Source organism: Anguilla anguilla, chromosome 6 (assembly GCF_013347855.1).
Source record: "Anguilla anguilla isolate fAngAng1 chromosome 6, fAngAng1.pri, whole genome shotgun sequence".
NCBI classification, from domain to species: domain Eukaryota; kingdom Metazoa; phylum Chordata; class Actinopteri; order Anguilliformes; family Anguillidae; genus Anguilla; species Anguilla anguilla.
Window position 1 is genome coordinate 3,053,189 of NC_049206.1, and position 17,834 is coordinate 3,071,022.

General features: G+C 49.0%; 1 protein-coding gene across 13 annotated transcripts in view; it reads left to right on the forward strand.

Annotated features, from left to right (window-relative positions):
* Window positions 1-1,595: 1,595 nt before the first annotated feature.
* The window catches only part of tcf3a (transcription factor 3a), a 45,762-nt gene continuing 29,523 nt past the window's right edge, over window positions 1,596-17,834 (forward strand). For 5 of the 13 annotated variants that reach the window (XM_035422505.1, XM_035422514.1, XM_035422515.1 and 2 more), the window contains exons 1-4: window positions 1,598-2,131; window positions 10,655-10,765; window positions 16,435-16,440; window positions 16,712-16,784. In XM_035422505.1, coding sequence (XP_035278396.1) covers window positions 10,682-10,765; window positions 16,435-16,440; window positions 16,712-16,784 — 163 coding nt within the window. In that variant the 5' untranslated portion in view covers window positions 1,598-2,131; window positions 10,655-10,681. Of the gene's footprint in view, window positions 2,132-7,923; window positions 8,130-10,654; window positions 10,766-16,434; window positions 16,441-16,711; window positions 16,785-17,834 lie in introns of those variants that run through there. The other 8 variants (XM_035422508.1, XM_035422511.1, XM_035422510.1 and 5 more) reach the window with 5 other exon arrangements.

The following is a 17,834-nucleotide window of genomic DNA, read 5'->3' on the forward strand; positions in this document are numbered from 1 at the left end:
GGCCACCCCAAAGTCTAGACTTCACCATCACTGAATGTGTTTGGAATTGAGAGAAGCAGAAAATACAACCAGCTTGTCAGACTGAACTTTGGAGGTGTTTACAAGAAGCATGGAAAAATATCCCTGCAGGTTTCTTAGAAAAACTAAAAACAAAGTCTCCTGAAAATAATGGAAGCTGTAATAAAGGCAAAGAGTGGATACACTAAATACTGAAATATTTGATATTGTACATAGTTGTGGAGGTTTTGTGTTAAATATGTGTTTGCTGCTTCATTTTCTGACACTGAAAATGGCTGTAAGTAAAAGAAAGATGCTGTACTTTTGTGTTTGTATCTCAGATCATAATAGTAAAATACAAATTCTTGTAATATTTTACAGAAACATTTATAGTTTTCTGTTGGCTTAAATGGCATTTCAGAGGGTGCAACTTGTTTGTCAAAACATTTGGATGGTGATTTGATCTTTTTTATGTTCACAAACTGAACAAAATGTACATACCCATATGCAGCTAATATGGAAATCTGAAACAAAATACTAATTCTGGTATAGTGCTGATCTGACTGCAATCGCAAAAAATCATTTACCTGTTGCTGTCTTCATTTGTTAATCATGGTGAGTTATTGTAAAAATATAAGTATTGAAATGGCCCTGAAAAATCATTCGGACTTAAAGGCTATGGTTTTGAACAGAATATCAAAACAATATATTAACAGGTTCCCACACAGAACCTCGGTTCGCAAGCCGTTCTCAAGGAAGAAAGCGACAAATGTTCCTGTTCACGCAGCGTTTTAAATCCCCCACTGGCACACATTTACACCTCGGCCATTCTGCCATTTGTTCCATTTTACAATAAAGTGAAAGCAAACAGGAAATCGGGAAATCGTGGATTAACAATGTTGTTGAATGGTGTCATCCCCCACTTCCGGCCATGTCATTTGCTGCGTTTTACATGCATAATTGCATCCATTAGCCTGGAAAAAAAAACCACTTCTGTTTATCAGGCAACCCTTAATCTGGTCTTGTTAACGGCGGTCAGTGCATGTATTTTCAATCGCGATTCTTCACTGTTCTGAAAGAAGGGTCTTTCCTATAGAGCGATTCATTATCAGTGAAAATACAAACCGTGCGAACGGGTAAAATAACTTTTATAATTATGGAACAGAACAAATGAACAAAATTGAGTCGGAGTTCGGTATTCCAGTAAAATCGTTGCTTGGATTGAATAACACTAGTCACCCAGAAAACAGGCTACCATTAATGTATTTATAGCCTAATTGTTAGTAGTGTAAAAAAAAAAAAACATTTAATCATACGAATTTACTGATTGCTCCTGTTGTAATAGAATTCACATCGTGTGTACACTGCGGTAGGAAACGTTAACCACGACATTAATACTACCTCGACACCCCCTCACTATTTTACCAGCCTCGCTAAAGCACACACAGGGAGAGCGAGCGAGAAGAGGGGCTGGGTTACCACAAACCACATCGATACACTACTGGCTAAAACGCGTGCTCATCAACCGTACTTGCCATCTCATTGGCCGCCCTCCTGCGGGCTTATCATTCCATCTCGTGCTACTCCTGCTCTATTGCCGCTCATTTTGTGTTGTCTTCTTCCGCAAACAGACCTAGTACTTAAGGTCTAAGGACGTACCAAAAATACTGTCGTCATATTAGGGGCCAAAGGGACATGAGGATATTAATTATTGAGCCGACTCGGTATTATAATGTTGTTAGAGATCTGAACGGAAAGATTCAGTGGTGTATCGTGGCCATTTGAAATCGGACACCGTTGGCGTAACGTCCTTAGTTCACGCGGAGTGATACCGTTTTAGGACTGACAATGTGGAGGTTGTTAAGATGTCTACTCGAAGGATGAAATGGTTTCAAATGTAGCGACAAAAAGAGACGCGTACGACTTGTAGAGTTTGTTTGGATGCCGCGAGGTCGCTTTTGTTTAAATGACGTGGATTGTGTAACACATCAAGCGCGAAGGAGAAAAGGAGATACTGTCGCGCTTTTATCCGCCGCCTATGAAACGCTGGTGGGAAATTATCTTGAAGTTTATGTTTTTCCTTCAGGACACCCTATCTTTTTCGAACTGTTGGATGCCAGACATTTGAAAAAAGGTAAATACACAAGCTTCAGTTTTGCACAGAGAGCAGGTAGTTTAATGATTTGTTTGAATAAGTCTTGGTGGGGAAAATCAGTTTGAAACTTTTGCAGAAAAGGACTAAAGTTTTCGCATTGTGGGTTTGGATAAAGCGGGTTGATGTTGGGAGTTTTTGTCTACTTTGTTGGGTGAGCGTGCGGAGTGTGCCGGAGGTGGTCTCTCCACCAAACCTTATGGGAAACGACTCCTTTGTTCACTTTTCAGAAGGCAGATAAGTTCTTAAGTACGAAGTTGGCCAAACTACATTTCTGCAGCGTGCTTCCACCCCGCCAGCTCCACTCCCAGAGTTCACCTTATCGCACGCGCGTGTGTGTAGCTAAATTGCTGCCGAGTTAGCTTTTAGCGCAAAACTTGTATTTTGGGAGTATGCAGTTGCACTTTTTCGGTACGCCCCCCCCCCCTCCATTTATCACCGTCTGTGTTTTTGAGTGGAGGTGGAAAAAGTATACTTGAGTAGTTTTTAAGTGAACTGTGGCGTTAGCCGATTTCTGTGTTTCCAATATTCCCTTTAAAAACCTGTCGAGTAGTCCTCTAGCCCTTATTACTTTACTTTGTTTATTGCACGTTTGGCAGGAAATTCCTTCCACCTCTCCCCAACCCCCTCCTCTCGCACAACCCCCCATAAAATTCGACAGATGTGGGGACTTGAGTAGATTGTTTCTGCAGTAGGCCAATTTCACCAACGTTTGTCTTTTTCGCGTCGAGTCGTCTCCGCACGCCGTGCTGCGCGTTTGTGTGCTGTCCGTTCGCCGCAAACTTAGTGCAGCCAGGCTATATCATACCCCTTTGTGCAGCAAGTGTGGTGTTTGTGAAGAAGCCGATAGTAATCGCCACAACGTTCTCGCTCCATCAGTGTTGCATGCCTGAAGCTAACGCAAGCAGGGGGAGAGAATTTCAGTTGTCACGGGCGCTGTTCCACACCTTGGGGATTATGGATAGGTTTGCGGTTTTGTTAGTTTGTGGATTAGAATCTGTGGCGGGGTTGATGCGCGTTCGTTTACGGACCGGTAATGAATATTTACATTGTTTGCGCCCGGGAAGCCTGGAGGGGGGAGGGGGGTGGGTGTTGCAAATGGGTATTCAATTGATGATTTTCAATACTATTAACAAATTCAAGGAGATCCGCTTTATGGAATGTTCTTCCGTCGATACAACGGAGGTGCTTCAGACTCTTATTCTCATTTGAAATGTGTTTTTATTTATTTATTTATTTATTTTTACAACGAATCAACTGTTGCACCTGAGACCAAAATAATTATTTATGGCAAAGCGGTTTAAGAGCTATGACTTCGTCGCGTACTGGTGTCTTTTGTATGCCACTTGTATGCATTTTCATGCACTATGCACTTTTTTAAAAGCCACTTGAGATTGTTATTCATGTAGTTGCGCAGAAACACACAGTTGATTTAATCGAAGGTGGAAATGTATAGCCCACTCTGCCAACCGAAGTTCTTGGCTACATAACTTACTTCCGATATTCATGTTTATTTTACATCTATTGAAACACTGATCTCGGTTTCATTTCGCACAGCTCGTTTTCGGGGAAATTGTCTAGGCAGTGAACTGTGAGCGAGATGATTTGTTGCTTCCGAATAAGTCGGATGATGGCATCTTCATGTAGGCCATTGTAGTAAACAGCGGCTGCTCTTGGTGCCGGTGTGTCATTGCGGTTGGTTGTACTGATAAAACGACGACAGGCCTCCTTCCCGGGAACTGCTGGTTTGGGACTGGCGTGGTTCCGTCGGGACAAGCTGAATTGTTTTGGCCACTAAGATGGCTAAAATGAGGTGCGTGTCGACCCAAGCAAAATGTGGTATGTGAATGATTGCTTTCAAAATAACTTAGATCTAGGGCAATAAGGGTTTAGTCGTTCCCGGTAAAATGTAAGGGGTGGAGAGTAGGCCAGTTAAAGTAGACTACAATCGTCGTTGAAGGTAATAATATACATTACCCTACCCGTATAGCCTAATATTAGTTATTACCATCTGTTTGGAAGTGGCCTAATTACAAAGGGGGAAAAAAGCTGAATTAAAATATTGGCAAATTAATTACACCCCACACACCCACCACCACCACCATCGGAAACCAAAGAAAAAAGCCCACTTTTCGCTCTGTGACACAGCATGCGGAAGTATTACAGATCTTAATTCCTCCTCCCGGTCTCTGTCCCCCCTTTTTATGTGACTCAGAGTGTAAAGCCGTCGGGATAAACAAAATGACCGGTCTGGTTGCCAAGGTTTCTCAGTGTTCTTACGGCGCCGTATCCGTCCTCGTGGCTCTCTGCCTTCCAGTGCGCGAAGGTATATGTGCCGTTCCAGAATTTCATTTGGGGGGGGAAAAATCGCAACGGTAGTCTTAAATGGCGGTTGCGGCGCTGCCGTCGTCATGGATATTTTTGGACGATTGTTTGTGTTCCATTATAATTCCTCCTCCTTTCTTTGTAATCCTAATCCCTAATATCCCTGGTTTTCTAACGCGCGCAGTTGATTGGACGGTCGGAAAAAAGACCCCAGAATTCCCTGAGATCTGATTCTCCTCGTGCCTGTTCCTTGGCGTGCGTTATGGTAGGAGAGTGAGGTCATTTAGTTGGAACTCCGAGCGGTATAATGTGTAAATGCAGGTAGCGTTTGATTTTTTTTTAAATTACAGCGGATGTTCCGGGACTTATTTTTATTTGACTGCAGGTTCTTGCAGGACTGAACTTGAAATGCGTAAAATTGCATAGTACTACTCCTGACTAGTAAAACATATGGGAACACGTGAAACTACAATTATAGAAGCAACAAAAAGATGTGTGTGTCTGTGTATAAACAAGCCTTTGTTTATTTAGCAGTCATTATCCCAGTTTCAGAGATACTTGAACTGTCGTCAAATATGAGTAAAACATGGCCGTATACGTAGCCGGCTTCTGTTCGGCCTCTGCTGGACGGTGCCCGGTGTGCCTCGAGGTGTCCAGCCTAGGTGACGGTTGTTAACTGAGCGATGACGAGCAGGGGCGAGTGCCACAGGCACCCGGGACCTCCCACCTCTGCGGCCGTTCCGAAACCACAGCGCCGTGTACGCTAGGGCTGTGGGGTCAGGTCACCGCCAGCACCCCTGGTCGGTTGTAAGCTCGTCTCTGTGAGGGCCGTCTTTGGGGGAAACTGTGGCCCTTTGGGACGTCCTGGCACAATCTGGCGGGAGGGTGCAAATCGGAAAATGGCGGTACGGCGCTAATGACTCCACTTCCTGCTGCGGCTTAATTGCTCTGTCCCCCACCCCTCCTCCAAAGTGTGTGTGCTTGTGGACGTGGTTAAGCAGCCCAAAGGTGTGGGGTTCATTTGATTTGGATTTTTTGCATTTGCATTTGTTTTATTTAAAAATATATATTTTCCCCCTCACAAACGGTATTCTGCTCTTGTTGCGGTGACCTTGGGAAGTAGCTGCTACAGACGGTCCGTGGAGGAATAGTTTTCTTGTCTGTTCCTAGTGGGGGTGGGGGGGGGGGGGGGGTCCATATTTACCTGGATTTTTTAAACTACCTTTTATATTACCTGATAGGTCAACATCAACTGAAAACCCTTCTTGTTTATAGTGACGTTCGGATAATGAAAGTAGTCTGTGAACCTGAGCAGTCGTCCAATCAGATTCAGGGCATGATTGGATGGCCTGGTGTATTTTGGCAGTAATTTGGAATGTTACTGGAGGACTTGTGTGAAAGCTCCCTACTCTTGAAACCTTCGTTTAGCATCCCGTCCAAAGGACTGCACTTCCTGCGGCACAGTGTCCCCATCATGTCACTCGCTGACGTGCTCTGGCGTTGCCGGGTACCAACCCAAGCCCACACCTGCTCAGCTTCGGCAGTTTGGTCTCGGGGCCACAGGCCAGGGTGGTTACGGTGACTGGGATTTAAATGTAATTTTATGAGGTCACCTGTGTTGTGTGTAGAGCCTTGAGTGAGAGCTCACAGTTCACCCGTTGCATGATGGGGGGCTGTCCTTTTCTGGTCAGGGTTCCCTCCCTTTCTTCCTCCAGTTGGAAACGGGGATACAGCTGTACCCCACTCCTGCCGGTCAGAGGACTAAACTTTTAAAGGTCCTTTTTTTTTTTTCCTTTCCCCCTCAAATGTTTTTATTATTTTTTCTTTTTCTCAAAAGTCTAAGTTGGTGCTCTTTGAACTCCACTGCGTTCATTCACTAGTAGACATTGTTACATCAGCAATGGAATGTTCAGTTAAAAACATTCCGATCGCATATTTGTGATCTTTGGCATCTGCTCCACAGACAGCAGAACGGTGGAGGGGGGGGAGAAGGGGGAGAGGGGGTGTTGCTTTTGTGCTCCAAAGTTTTGAACACCCCCCCCCCCCCCCCCCCCAGATGTGAGGGTATCGCGTGCAGCAGTTTTCTTGTCGGCTGTAAATCCTTAGTTGAACAGCCCCCCTGTGACTCCACCTGGATGTTTTTCAACATGTGAAAGAAGGATTTTTGTTGCCCCCCCCCTGCACACACACCCATGTGTGCTTCATGTAGTGGTGCAGCATGTGGTTTTGTGTGTTTGTATCTGTCTGTGTGTGTGTGTGTGTGCGCGTGTGTGTGTGTGCGCGTGTGCGCGTGTGTGCGTGTGTGCGTGTGTCTGTTTGGGGTTGGTAGGAAATCGGCCAGGGTTGTTTTTCTTATTTATTCTGTTTTAAGTTAATTTTGTGAATGTGCTCTGAGAAGCTCCACCCCTTACTGCGGGGGTCTCAGACCCCCCTGCTGGTGGGCTGCGGTGCTGCAGGTATTTATGCCCTTCTCACAGTCCCCAGCCAACAAGGACCTTGAGGGCAGAGTGTGCAATCGGTGCCATACGGGAGTCGTGGCCTGTGGAACGTGCAGAAAGCAGTCGACACCGCGACCCTGCAGGACTGGAATCCGGGGGGGGGGGGGGGCGGGGGGGAGAGATGCGAAGTTGTGTGGAAAACCACTCGTTGGGTTTTTTTAAATTTTGGGGTGGAGTGGGGGATATGGGTTCATCAGATCATTGATCCCCCCTGAAACGAAGGCTGGATTAAAATGTTCCACGCTGAATTGACGTCACTTTGCATGCTTTGACGTGCTGTTAATTATGTATATTTTTTAATGGTAGGCTAGAATTGTTTAGCAAATTCAGCCGGTTAATTTTGTGCTGTAAAGCAGGAATGCTAATTGGAAAATAGGCAGGGAATTAACAAAAATGTGCGTGGGACGTGTGTTTTTGAGTTTGTGTTTAACTTTGTGGCTCAGTCTTGGCCTTGGCCAGTCTTAGCGACCATGTTGTGGCATTATATCCTCACCTTTTGTTAAAAAACATAAATAAATAATAATAATTATTAATATTAAACATTAAATATTTTTTATTTGCGCAATATTTCTGTTTAATTTGTGGTTCTGGCTCGTGATGTCCAATGACTGCTGATATTGAGGGGAAATTTTGAGATGAAAGTTCAGTGGCACCGAAGTTCATCGCGGTTTTGTAACCAGTGTGCTGCGGTTAGATTGAATACGTCCCTGAGACTGCAGGGCCAGTGGGGTGGGCGGGAAACCCCCCCCCCTCCCCCCCCCCCCCCCCCCAGTGCTCAGACTGCTTACCTCACCTGTGGGAAATGCCCGCACACCTCCTGCGACAAAAAAACAAAAAAAAAAAAACGTTTTGGTGACAATTATTAAAATGAATATAATATTTTTTGAATATATATATATATATGGAGCTGACAGTCGACTGTTTTAATTGCTCCGCTTTATTCAGACCAGGATGACCCAGAGGTCGGGACGGCAGATAGGAACGGGGGGGGGGTTCCACTGCCGGGCATTTTGTTCGGTTCGTTTTTGGGGTTTGAGAGTTGACCCCCCAAAAAACATGCTGCAAGGTGTCCTCCACCGGCTCTTTTAAAACAGCCGACTGACTAGCTCTCCTGTACCGCTGGTTAATTCAGGACACCTTCTGTCACACCTGAACAGGTATGATGTTCCAAAGAAAGACACGGACAGAACTTGACAGTTTTAAATCAGTCATGGTGTGATTGTGCAATAGGCAACCAGGTGCATTTGCACCTCAAAAGAAATGTCAAATATTTTATATGTATTCCCAGTCGTGATGTACGGCTTATGCACGGGACACTATGTCTGTCTGTTCTGGCAAATTAGTACAATTCTGTTGCAGTTACTTTAAAAATGAAGGCTTATCTGTCACACGGTTTTAATGTGTTTTATTGTTTTAATGTCCGTAACTCAGCAGCCATTGTAGATGAGGAGTCCTCCTCGCTGGTTTCTCCAGATAATCACGGTTGATTGGTTGATATGCGACTTCAGTAATGGCTTTAATTTTGTTTTTTTTATTCGTTAGACACAAGGTATTTAAAAAAATTTTTTTTTTTTAGTTTTTATTGGTGGACGGGCTTTTGCTGAAGGAGTGTTCTTGGGTTAAGGAGTGGCTCTCTCCCTCTCTCTCTCTCCCTCTCCCTCCCTCCCTCCCTCTCTCTCTCTCTCTCTCTCTCCCTCCCTCTCTCTCTCTCTCCCTCCCTCTCTCTCTCCCCCTCTCTCTCTCTCCCCCTCCCTCTCTCTCTCCCCCTCTCTCTCTCTCCCTCTCCCTCCCTCCCTCTCTCTCTCTCTCCCCCTCCCTCTCTCTCTCCCTCTCTCTCCCTCTCCCTCCCTCCCTCTCTCTCTCTCTCTCCCTCCCTCTCTCTCTCTCTCTCTCTCTCTCTCCCTCCCTCTCTCTCTCCCCCTATCTCCCTCCCTCTCTCTCTCTCTCTCCCTCTCTCTCTCTCCCCCTCCCTCTCTCTCTCCCCCTCTCTCTCTCTCCCTCTCCCTCCCTCCCTCCCTCTCTCTCTCTCTCCCTCCCTCTCTCTCTCTCTCTCCCTCTCTCTCTCTCTCCCTCTCTCTCTCCCTCTCTCTCTCTCTCCCTCTCTCTCTCTCCCTCCCTCTCTCTCTCCCCCTATCTCCCTCCCTCTCTCTCTCTCTCTCCCTCTCTCTCTCTCCCCCTCCCTCTCTCTCTCCCCCTCTCTCTCTCTCCCTCTCCCTCCCTCCCTCTCTCTCTCTCTCTCCCTCCCTCTCTCTCTCTCTCTCTCCCCCTCTCTCTCTCTCTCTCTCTCCCTCCCCCTCTCTCCCTCTCTCCCTCTCTCTCTCTCTCTCTCTCTCCCTCTCTCCCTCTCTCTCTCTCTCTCTCTCTCCCTCTCTCTCTCTCCCTCCCCCTCTCTCCCTCTCTCCCTCTCTCCCTCTCTCCCTCTCTCTCTCTCTCTCTCTCTCTCTCTCTCTCTCTAACAGGTAGCCGTTTGTCAGTCCTTTGTTGTGGGACTTTGTTGTGGTCTAAAGTGCGCTCGCCCTGTGGGTTAGTGCTCGGAGTCAGGCTCCTGTGCAGCTCTGCCCTGCTTCGGTTCTTCCGCTCCTGCCTCGTGATTGGCTGCGGGCCTCTGTGCAGCCATGGCAACGAGTCACTTGTGGAAATCTCAGATGAAGGTGTAATGAGATACTTTGCTTTATGCAAATCGCACTATTTTAAGTGTGTGTGTGTGTGTGTGTTTTTTTATTTTATTTTATTTTTTTACCCACTCCAATTAGTATGAGGGGGAAATTATGAAGAAAATGTCTCTACCCCCCCCCCCCCCCCCCAACTTTAAACTTAGTGGCTGCTTGACCGTTAGCAGGGAGATGATACAGATCTGTGTGCGTTTCTGTTGAAAGCACTGGGTTTTGAGATGAAAGGCCAGCATGGATAGATTTTGAGAGGCCAGGTCTTCGCATTTTAGGCAAGGTGTTAATCCTGTGCAGTTGTAATACAGGAGCCCATCGGAGAAACCCGTTCAGTGGTAAATGTTTTATTGGGGGGTGGACGTTTCTGTGACTTTGGGTGGCCTGTGTTCTGTTCCGCAGCCACACACTTCTTCCTTGACTTTGTCTAGCAGATTTTTAACGGAGCGTTCTCTCTCACGTTCCCCGTACGCAGGTTCGACGGTCGGCAGGAGTAACAGAATGCCGTTCTGTTTAATAAACGAGAGGCGGGGGAACAACAACAAAAACATTTAAATAAAATGATTCAGCGTTTTGGAACAGGGCCCAGAGCACAGGCCACATCTTTGTGGTCATTGTCAGATTTAGTTTAATTTCCTTTTTTTTTTTTTTGGTAATCGTGCTGTCGGTTGGTTTGGCTGCGCTAATGGTCTCTGTGTGCGCTCTCTCTCTCTCTCTCTCTCTCTCTCTCTCTCTCTCTCTCTCTCTCTCTCTCTCTCTCTCTCTCTCTCTCTCTCTCTCTTCTCTCTCTCTCTCTCTCTCTCTCTCTCTCTCTCTCTCTCTCTCTCTCTCTCTCTCTCTCTCTCTCTCTCTCCTCTCTCTCTCTCTCTCTCTCTCTCTCTCTCTCTCTCTCTCTCTCTCTCTCTCTCTCTCTCTCTCTCTCTCTCTCTCTCTCTCTCTCTCTCTCTCTCTCTCTCTCTCTCTCTCTCTCTCTCTCTCTCTCTCTCTCTCTCTCTCTCTCTCTGGAATCTGCCCTGCAGGGTTCCTATTGGCTGAGACTCTGTGGGATGAACCTCCAACAGGAACGAATGGCTGTGGTGGGGACGGACAAGGAACTCCTGGATTTCAGCGACCTCCTGGATTTCACTGCGGTAAGAGAGAGACGGGGGGGTGCCAGGGGTCAGGGGTCATTGGGGGAGGTGGGGGGGGGTTGTTGGTAATGGGGGAAAGGGAGGGAGGTCTGATGATCCCTGAAGTGGGTGGAGCTACACAGATCTGTCAATCAAATGACTCTTGTGCTGCACAGATAGAAGAGCCCACTTGATTCGCTTGGGGCGTATGGTAGCCCCTCCCATTTGTGGTCTGAAGAAAACTTGCTGGGTCACCAGTGTTGGGAGTTAATTTGATTTAATTGTCATTTCATGAATTTTGTTTCTCCTCCATAATTAGCGTTGAACTTTTATTTTTTTAAATTATTTTTATTAATGTCCCAAAAATTTATTTTGAAAAACTAGTTTCTCTGGCCCTCACGACTCTTCTGTTTGGTCTGCCCGCTCTCAGTAAACTGCTGTCCGTGCCTCTGTTGGAATGGCTCTACGCATCAAAGCTGCTTTTATTTTGAAATGTAGACCTCCTCACTGACCTGCTGTAGTTTCGCTGACCTCTTCCTGGTCTGCGCGGTAGATGATCTCGTGTGACGCCGCGCGGCAGCGGTGCGTAGCGGGACGAAAGCGAGGGGTGCGTCGCGCGCCCGACCGCCTGCCTCCTCAGGGTCCCCGTACCCCCGTGGGCACAGACGCCGGGTGGCTCCCGCGTTCCTGGTGATGCCGCACTTCCCCCCCGTCACAGCCGAATTTAAATAAAAAAATAAAAAAGATAACAAAAATCTCTTCTTAAAATAAAACAAATTAAAAAAATGAACAAATGTATAATGCTGCCGTTTCCTGAGCTCAAACGGACCCGACGGGGTGAAGGTAGTTGAGGTTGAATTGTGGGAAACGGAGACTGTGGAAAGTTCCGGGCTGTCCCCGGTCCTCAGGCCTGTCTTGTGGTCCTGTGTGTGTGAGCCGGGTCTCAGCTGTCTGCGCAGATCTGTGCCGGCAGGACGGGCGTGGTCTGCCCCCTCCAACCGGCACCTGGGGGGCGGGGGCGGGGGTATTTCACAAAGCAGAGTCGGTGAGTCAGCTGGGTTAACTGCGCTGAGTGAAACCCAGAGCGGCTCTCTCTACTTCGGTCCGTGTTCCGGATTGGGGAGAGTTTTCCGGGTTTTCCTCCGAGCGGTTATCCAGCTAAGGCAGTGGTCCTGCTTTGTGGAACAGGGCCCAGCCCATTCGGTTTAAAACCCGCCCTTCTTTTGCGCTACAGAGCCCACAGACCCCCCTCCTGACACGCTGCTGCGTTCGGGGGCTTCTGAGGTTAAATCTCAGCTTCCGTCAGCTCTGAATCATCGCTGGCTACCTCACGCACGCGGCCCAAAATAAAGGTCCCGGGATGACTGTGCTGCCCCAGTTTATTTAGACTGAGTAACCTGCGCCTCGTACGCGTGCATTTCAGCTCCTGTCAGCAGGACCTTGTGGCTCTGCCTGCTCTGCCGTGAGAGTGACCTCAGCTGCGTGAAACTGCTGCTCTGAATTCCAGACGTTTAGCAGACTCTTATACGGGCTCTTATACGGGCTCTTATACGGGCTCTTATACGGGCTCTTATACGGGCCTCTTATACGGGCTCTTATACGGGCCTCTTATACGGGCCTCTTATACGGGCTCTTATACGGGCTCTTATACGGGCCTCTTATACGGGCTCTTATACGGGCCTCTTATACAGGCTCTTATACGGGCTCTTATACGGGCCTCTTATACGGGCTCTTATACGGGCTCTTATACAGGCTCTTATACGGGCTCTTATACAGGCTCTTATACGGGCCTCTTATACAGGCTCTTATACGGGCCTCTTATACGGGCCTCTTATACGGGCTCTTATAGGGCCTCTTATATGGGGTCTTATACGGGCTCTTATACGGGCTCTTATACGGGCTCTTATACGGGCTCTTATACGGGCCTCTTATACGGGCTCTTATACGGGCTCTTATACGGCCTCTTATACGGGCTCTTATACGGGCTCTTATACGGGCCTCTTATACGGGCCTCTTATACGGGCTCTTATACGGGCTCTTATACGGGCTCTTATACGGGCTCTTATACGGGCTCTTATACGGGCTCTTATACGGCCTCTTATACGGGCCTCTTATAGGGCCTCTTATACGGGCTCTTATACGGGCTCTTATACGGGCTCTTATACGGGCTCTTATACGGCCTCTTATACGGCCTCTTATACGGGCTCTTATACGGGCTCTTATACGGGCTCTTATACGGGCTCTTATACGGGCTCTTATACGGGCTCTTATACGGGCTCTTATACGGGCCTCTTATACGGGCCTCTTATAGGGCCTCTTATAGGGCCTCTTATATGGGCTCTTATAGGGGCTCTTATAGGGGCTCTTATATGGGGTCTTATAGGGGCTCTTATACGGGCTCTTATAGGGGCTCTTATAGGGGCTCTTATACGGGCTCTTATACGGGCCTCTTATACGGGCCTCTTATAGGGCCTCTTATAGGGGGTCTTATAGGGCCTCTTATATGGGGTCTTATAGGGGCTCTTATATGGGGTCTTATAGGGCCTCTTATATGGGGTCTTATAGGGGCTCTTATAGGGCCTGTTATATGGGCTCTTATAGGGCCTCTTATAGGGCCTCTTATAGGGGGTATTATATGGGCTCTTATATGGGGTCTTATAGGGCCTCTTATAGGGGCTCTTATAGGGGCTCTTATGGGCTCTTATAGGGGCTCTTATATGGGGTCTTATATCTTATAACATGCCCCGTCAAAATAAAGCTGGCACGCCCGATGGCCCCGACGCCACGTCCCGTCCACGGTGCCCAAAAAGCCGAACCGTCGCCCCGCTCTCGCGGGCCGTTTGGAGCGGGGGTCTGTTTTACTCGACGGGTCGCTGAGTCTCGCCTTGTCAGGGGTCACACGGTGAAGTTAGAATCTTTTCGGCACTGTGGCCCTTGATGGTGAGCGGAGGGGACGCTCGGGCAGGTCCCTGCGTCTGTAAGACAGACCGTCCTGTGAAAGAATAATGCTACTCATCGATATTGCCCATGAAAATTGATATATAATGTGTGTATATATATATATATACTGTGTGTGTGGTTGGTTACGGGTACTCGTGTCTGAAGAGTTTACATATTAGTATTTCAGATGATTATTTGAGCGCGGCCTGACATGAATGTTTCATTGCTAGCTAATAATTGGCAGCTAATTCTTGCAGGAGTGTGTTGTGCTCGTGTGCGTGTCTGGCAGGAGTGTGTTGTGCTCGTGTGTGTGTCTGGCAGGAGTGTGTTGTGCTCGTGTGCGTGTCTGGCAGGAGTGTGTTGTGCGCGTGTGTGTGTCTGGCAGGAGTGTGTTGTGCTCGTGTGCGTGTCTGGCAGGAGTGTGTTGTGCTCGTGTGTGTGTCTTGCAGGAGTGTGTTGTGCGCGTGTGTGTGTCTTGCAGGAGTGTGTTGTGCGCGTGTGTGTGTCTGGCAGGAGTGTGTTGTGCGCGTGTGTGTGTCTGGCAGGAGTGTGTTGTGCTCGTGTGTGTGTCTGGCAGGAGTGTGTTGTGCGCGTGTGTGTGTCTGGCAGGAGTGTGTTGTGCTCGTGTGTGTGTCTGGCAGGAGTGTGTTGTGCTCGTGTGTGTGTCTGGCAGGAGTGTGTTGTGCTCGTGTGTGTGTATTGCAGGAGTGTGTTGTGCTCGTGTGTGTGTCTGGCAGGAGTGTGTTGTGCTCGTGTGTGTGTCTGGCAGGAGTGTGTTGTGCTCGTGTGTGTGTCTGGCAGGAGTGTATTGTGCTCGTGTGTGTGTCTGGCAGGAGTGTGTTGTGCTCGTGTGTGTGTATTGCAGGAGTGTGTTGTGCTCGTGTGTGTGTCTGGCAGGAGTGTGTTGTGCTCGTGTGTGTGTCTGGCAGGAGTGTGTTGTGCTCGTGTGTGTGTCTGGCAGGAGTGTGTTGTGCGCGTGTGTGTGTCTGGCAGGAGTGTGTCGTGCTCGTGTGTGTGTCTGGCAGGAGTGTGTTGTGCGCGTGTGTGTGTCTGGCAGGAGTGTGTTGTGCTCGTGTGCGTGTCTGGCAGGAGTGTGTTGTGCGCGTGTGTGTGTCTGGCAGGAGTGTGTTACAGGAGTGTGTTGTGCTTGTGTGCGTGTCTTGCAGGAGTGTGTTGTGCTCGTGTGCGTGTCTGGCAGGAGTGTGTTGTGCTCGTGTGTGTGTCTGGCAGGAGTGTGTCGTGCTCGTGTGCGTGTCTGGCAGGAGTGTGTTGTGCGCGTGTGTGTGTCTGGCAGGAGTGTGTTGTGCTCGTGTGCGTGTCTGGCAGGAGTGTGTTGTGCGCGTGTGTGTGTCTGGCAGGAGTGTGTTACAGGAGTGTGTTGTGCTTGTGTGCGTGTCTTGCAGGAGTGTGTTGTGCTCGTGTGCGTGTCTGGCAGGAGTGTGTTGTGCTCGTGTGTGTGTCTGGCAGGAGTGTTGTGCTCGTGTGTGTGTCTGGCAGGAGTGTGTTGTGCTCGTGTGTGTATTGCAGGAGTGTGTTGTGCTCGTGTGTGTGTCTGGCAGGAGTGTGTTGTGCTCGTGTGTGTGTCTGGCAGGAGTGTGTTGTGCTCGTGTGTGTGTCTGGCAGGAGTGTGTTGTGCGCGTGTGTGTGTCTGGCAGGAGTGTGTTGTGCGCGTGTGTGTGTCTGGCAGGAGTGTGTTGTGCGCGTGTGCGTGTCTGGCAGGAGTGTGTTGTGCTCGTGTGTGTGTCTGGCAGGAGTGTGTTGTGCTCGTGTGTGTGTCTGGCAGGAGTGTGTTGTGCGCGTGTGTGTGTCTGGCAGGAGTGTGTTGTGCGCGTGTGCGTGTCTGGCAGGAGTGTGTTGTGCGCGTGTGTGTGTCTGGCAGGAGTGTGTTGTGCGCGTGTGCGTGCCTTGCAGGAGTGTGTTGTGCTCGTGTGTGTTGCAGGAGTGTGTCGTGCTCGTGTGCGTGTCTGGCAGGAGTGTGTTGTGCTCGTGTGCGTGTCTGGCAGGAGTGTGTTGTGCTCGTGTGCGTGTCTGGCAGGAGTGTGTTGTGCGCGTGTGTGTGTCTGGCAGGAGTGTGTTGTGCTCGTGTGCGTGTCTGGCAGGAGTGTGTTGTGCGCGTGTGTGTGTCTGGCAGGAGTGTGTTGTGCTCGTGTGTGTGTCTGGCAGGAGTGTGTTGTGCGCGTGTGTGTGTCTTGCAGGAGTGTGTTGTGCTCGTGTGTGTGTCTGGCAGGAGTGTGTTGTGCTCGTGTGTGTGTCTGGCAGGAGTGTGTTGTGCTCGTGTGTGTGTCTGGCAGCGGTGTGTTGTGCTCGTGTGCGTGCCTTGCAGGAGTGTGTCGTGCTCGTGTGCGTATCGATGTGCTGTCTCAGCTGGCAGGAGTGTGTTGTGCTCGTGTGCGTATCGATGGGCTGTCTCAGCTGGCTGGCGTACTGCTGTAGAAGCGCTTCTGTGGGCTGTGCCTCCCGGTCGCTCCGGCGTAGCGGTGGATGTGGAAGACGGGATTTTTTATCCACGTGCTGCTTGCCTGCGAGCCAGACCCGTGTACACTTCTTTATGTGGAAGCCTTGTGTGTTAATCCGCTGTTTTCTTTTGTTTTTTTTTTTTTATCCTCTCACCCCTTCTCTCTCTCTCGCTCAATTTCTCTCTTTCCCTGTCGCTCTCTCACTCGCTCACTCCCTCCGTCTCTCTCTGCTCTTGGGATTGTTTTCTGCCATATGTGCATTTTTTAAATATAATTTTTGGTCTGGGAGAGCAGAATAATGTAATTTAATTTCTGAATGTACTTTTTTAATTTTTTTAGTTTGACCAGTACCTGAAGAAGAAAATTATAAAGGTGCTTTTAAAATTCAAAATTCTCTTGCTCTATCTCTCTCTCTCCCTCTTGCTTGATCTCTTTCTCCCTCTTGCTCGATCTTGCTCTCTTTTCCTCCTCCCCTCTCTCTCTCCCACTCTCCCTCCTCCCCTCTCTCTGTCCCACTCTTCCTCCTCCTCTCCTCTCTTTCTCTCTCTCCCTTCCTCTCTCTCTCACACAGATGTTTGCGCCCCCTGTGGCCAATGGGAAGAACAGACCGATGACACTTGCCAGCAGCCAGTTTGGAAGTTCAGGTACGCCCTCCTCCGTCTGTCCGTGAGCTCTCTACTCTGATTGGCTGTGAGCTCTCCTCCATCTCTGTGAGCTCTCCCCTCTGTCTCTCTGTGAGCTCTCCCCTCTGTCTCTCTGTGAGCTCTCCCCTGTGTCTCTCTGTGAGTTGTGCGCACACACACACACACACACACACACACACACACACACACTGACAGACACACACCACTGTAGCAGCAGTGGAATTTTGAGGAGTTGGGGTTCCAGCGGTTTCTCACATGGTGCCGTCCCAGTTGTCCCCTTAACCTCTCCGGAGACGCTGAAGACCTTTTTTTTTTCTTTTTGAAGTCTTTCTCTCATCCCACTCCCCCCCCCCCCCCCCCCCACAGGTTATAATAAACCTTTTTAAATTTGGCAGGTTTCAGTCATCGGTTCCTCATAGAGCAGGCCCCAGCTCGCACCGGGGCCTTGGGACAGTTCTGCGTGACGCTCTGCTGTCTTTAGCTAGTGGTCGTAGGGATTGTATGAAGGGGATCTGTTTGAAAAAGCAGTGCGTTTTTTCCACCCACTCGGAGGTCTACATATGGTGTGTGTACCTGCTGTGTGTACTGTGTTGAACTGAGAAGGGTGTGTGTGTGAGTGCATACACATGCCTGTGAGTATACACAGACAGAGAAACAAACACATGCACACATGCACACACGCACACACGCACGCACGCACGCACGCACGCACGCACGCACGCACACACGCACACACGCACACACGCACACACGCACACACGCACACATGCACACACGCACGCACACACGCACACACGCACACACGCACGCACACACACACACACACGCACACACCCCCACACACACCTGCACTCACCGCATCCAGAAATGATTTTTTTTTTAGTCCTTCCTCTTTGATGGTTTACAACTAAAAAAAAACCTGCGGCTGTTTTTCCTCTATCGTCGAAAATGACATCACTTCGGGTGGAACTCTGGGACGCTCTCGGGAGGGAGGCAGCCAATGTGGGGAGAGTGGGCGTGGTTTCGGAAGATCAGTTGCAGCTGCCAGTA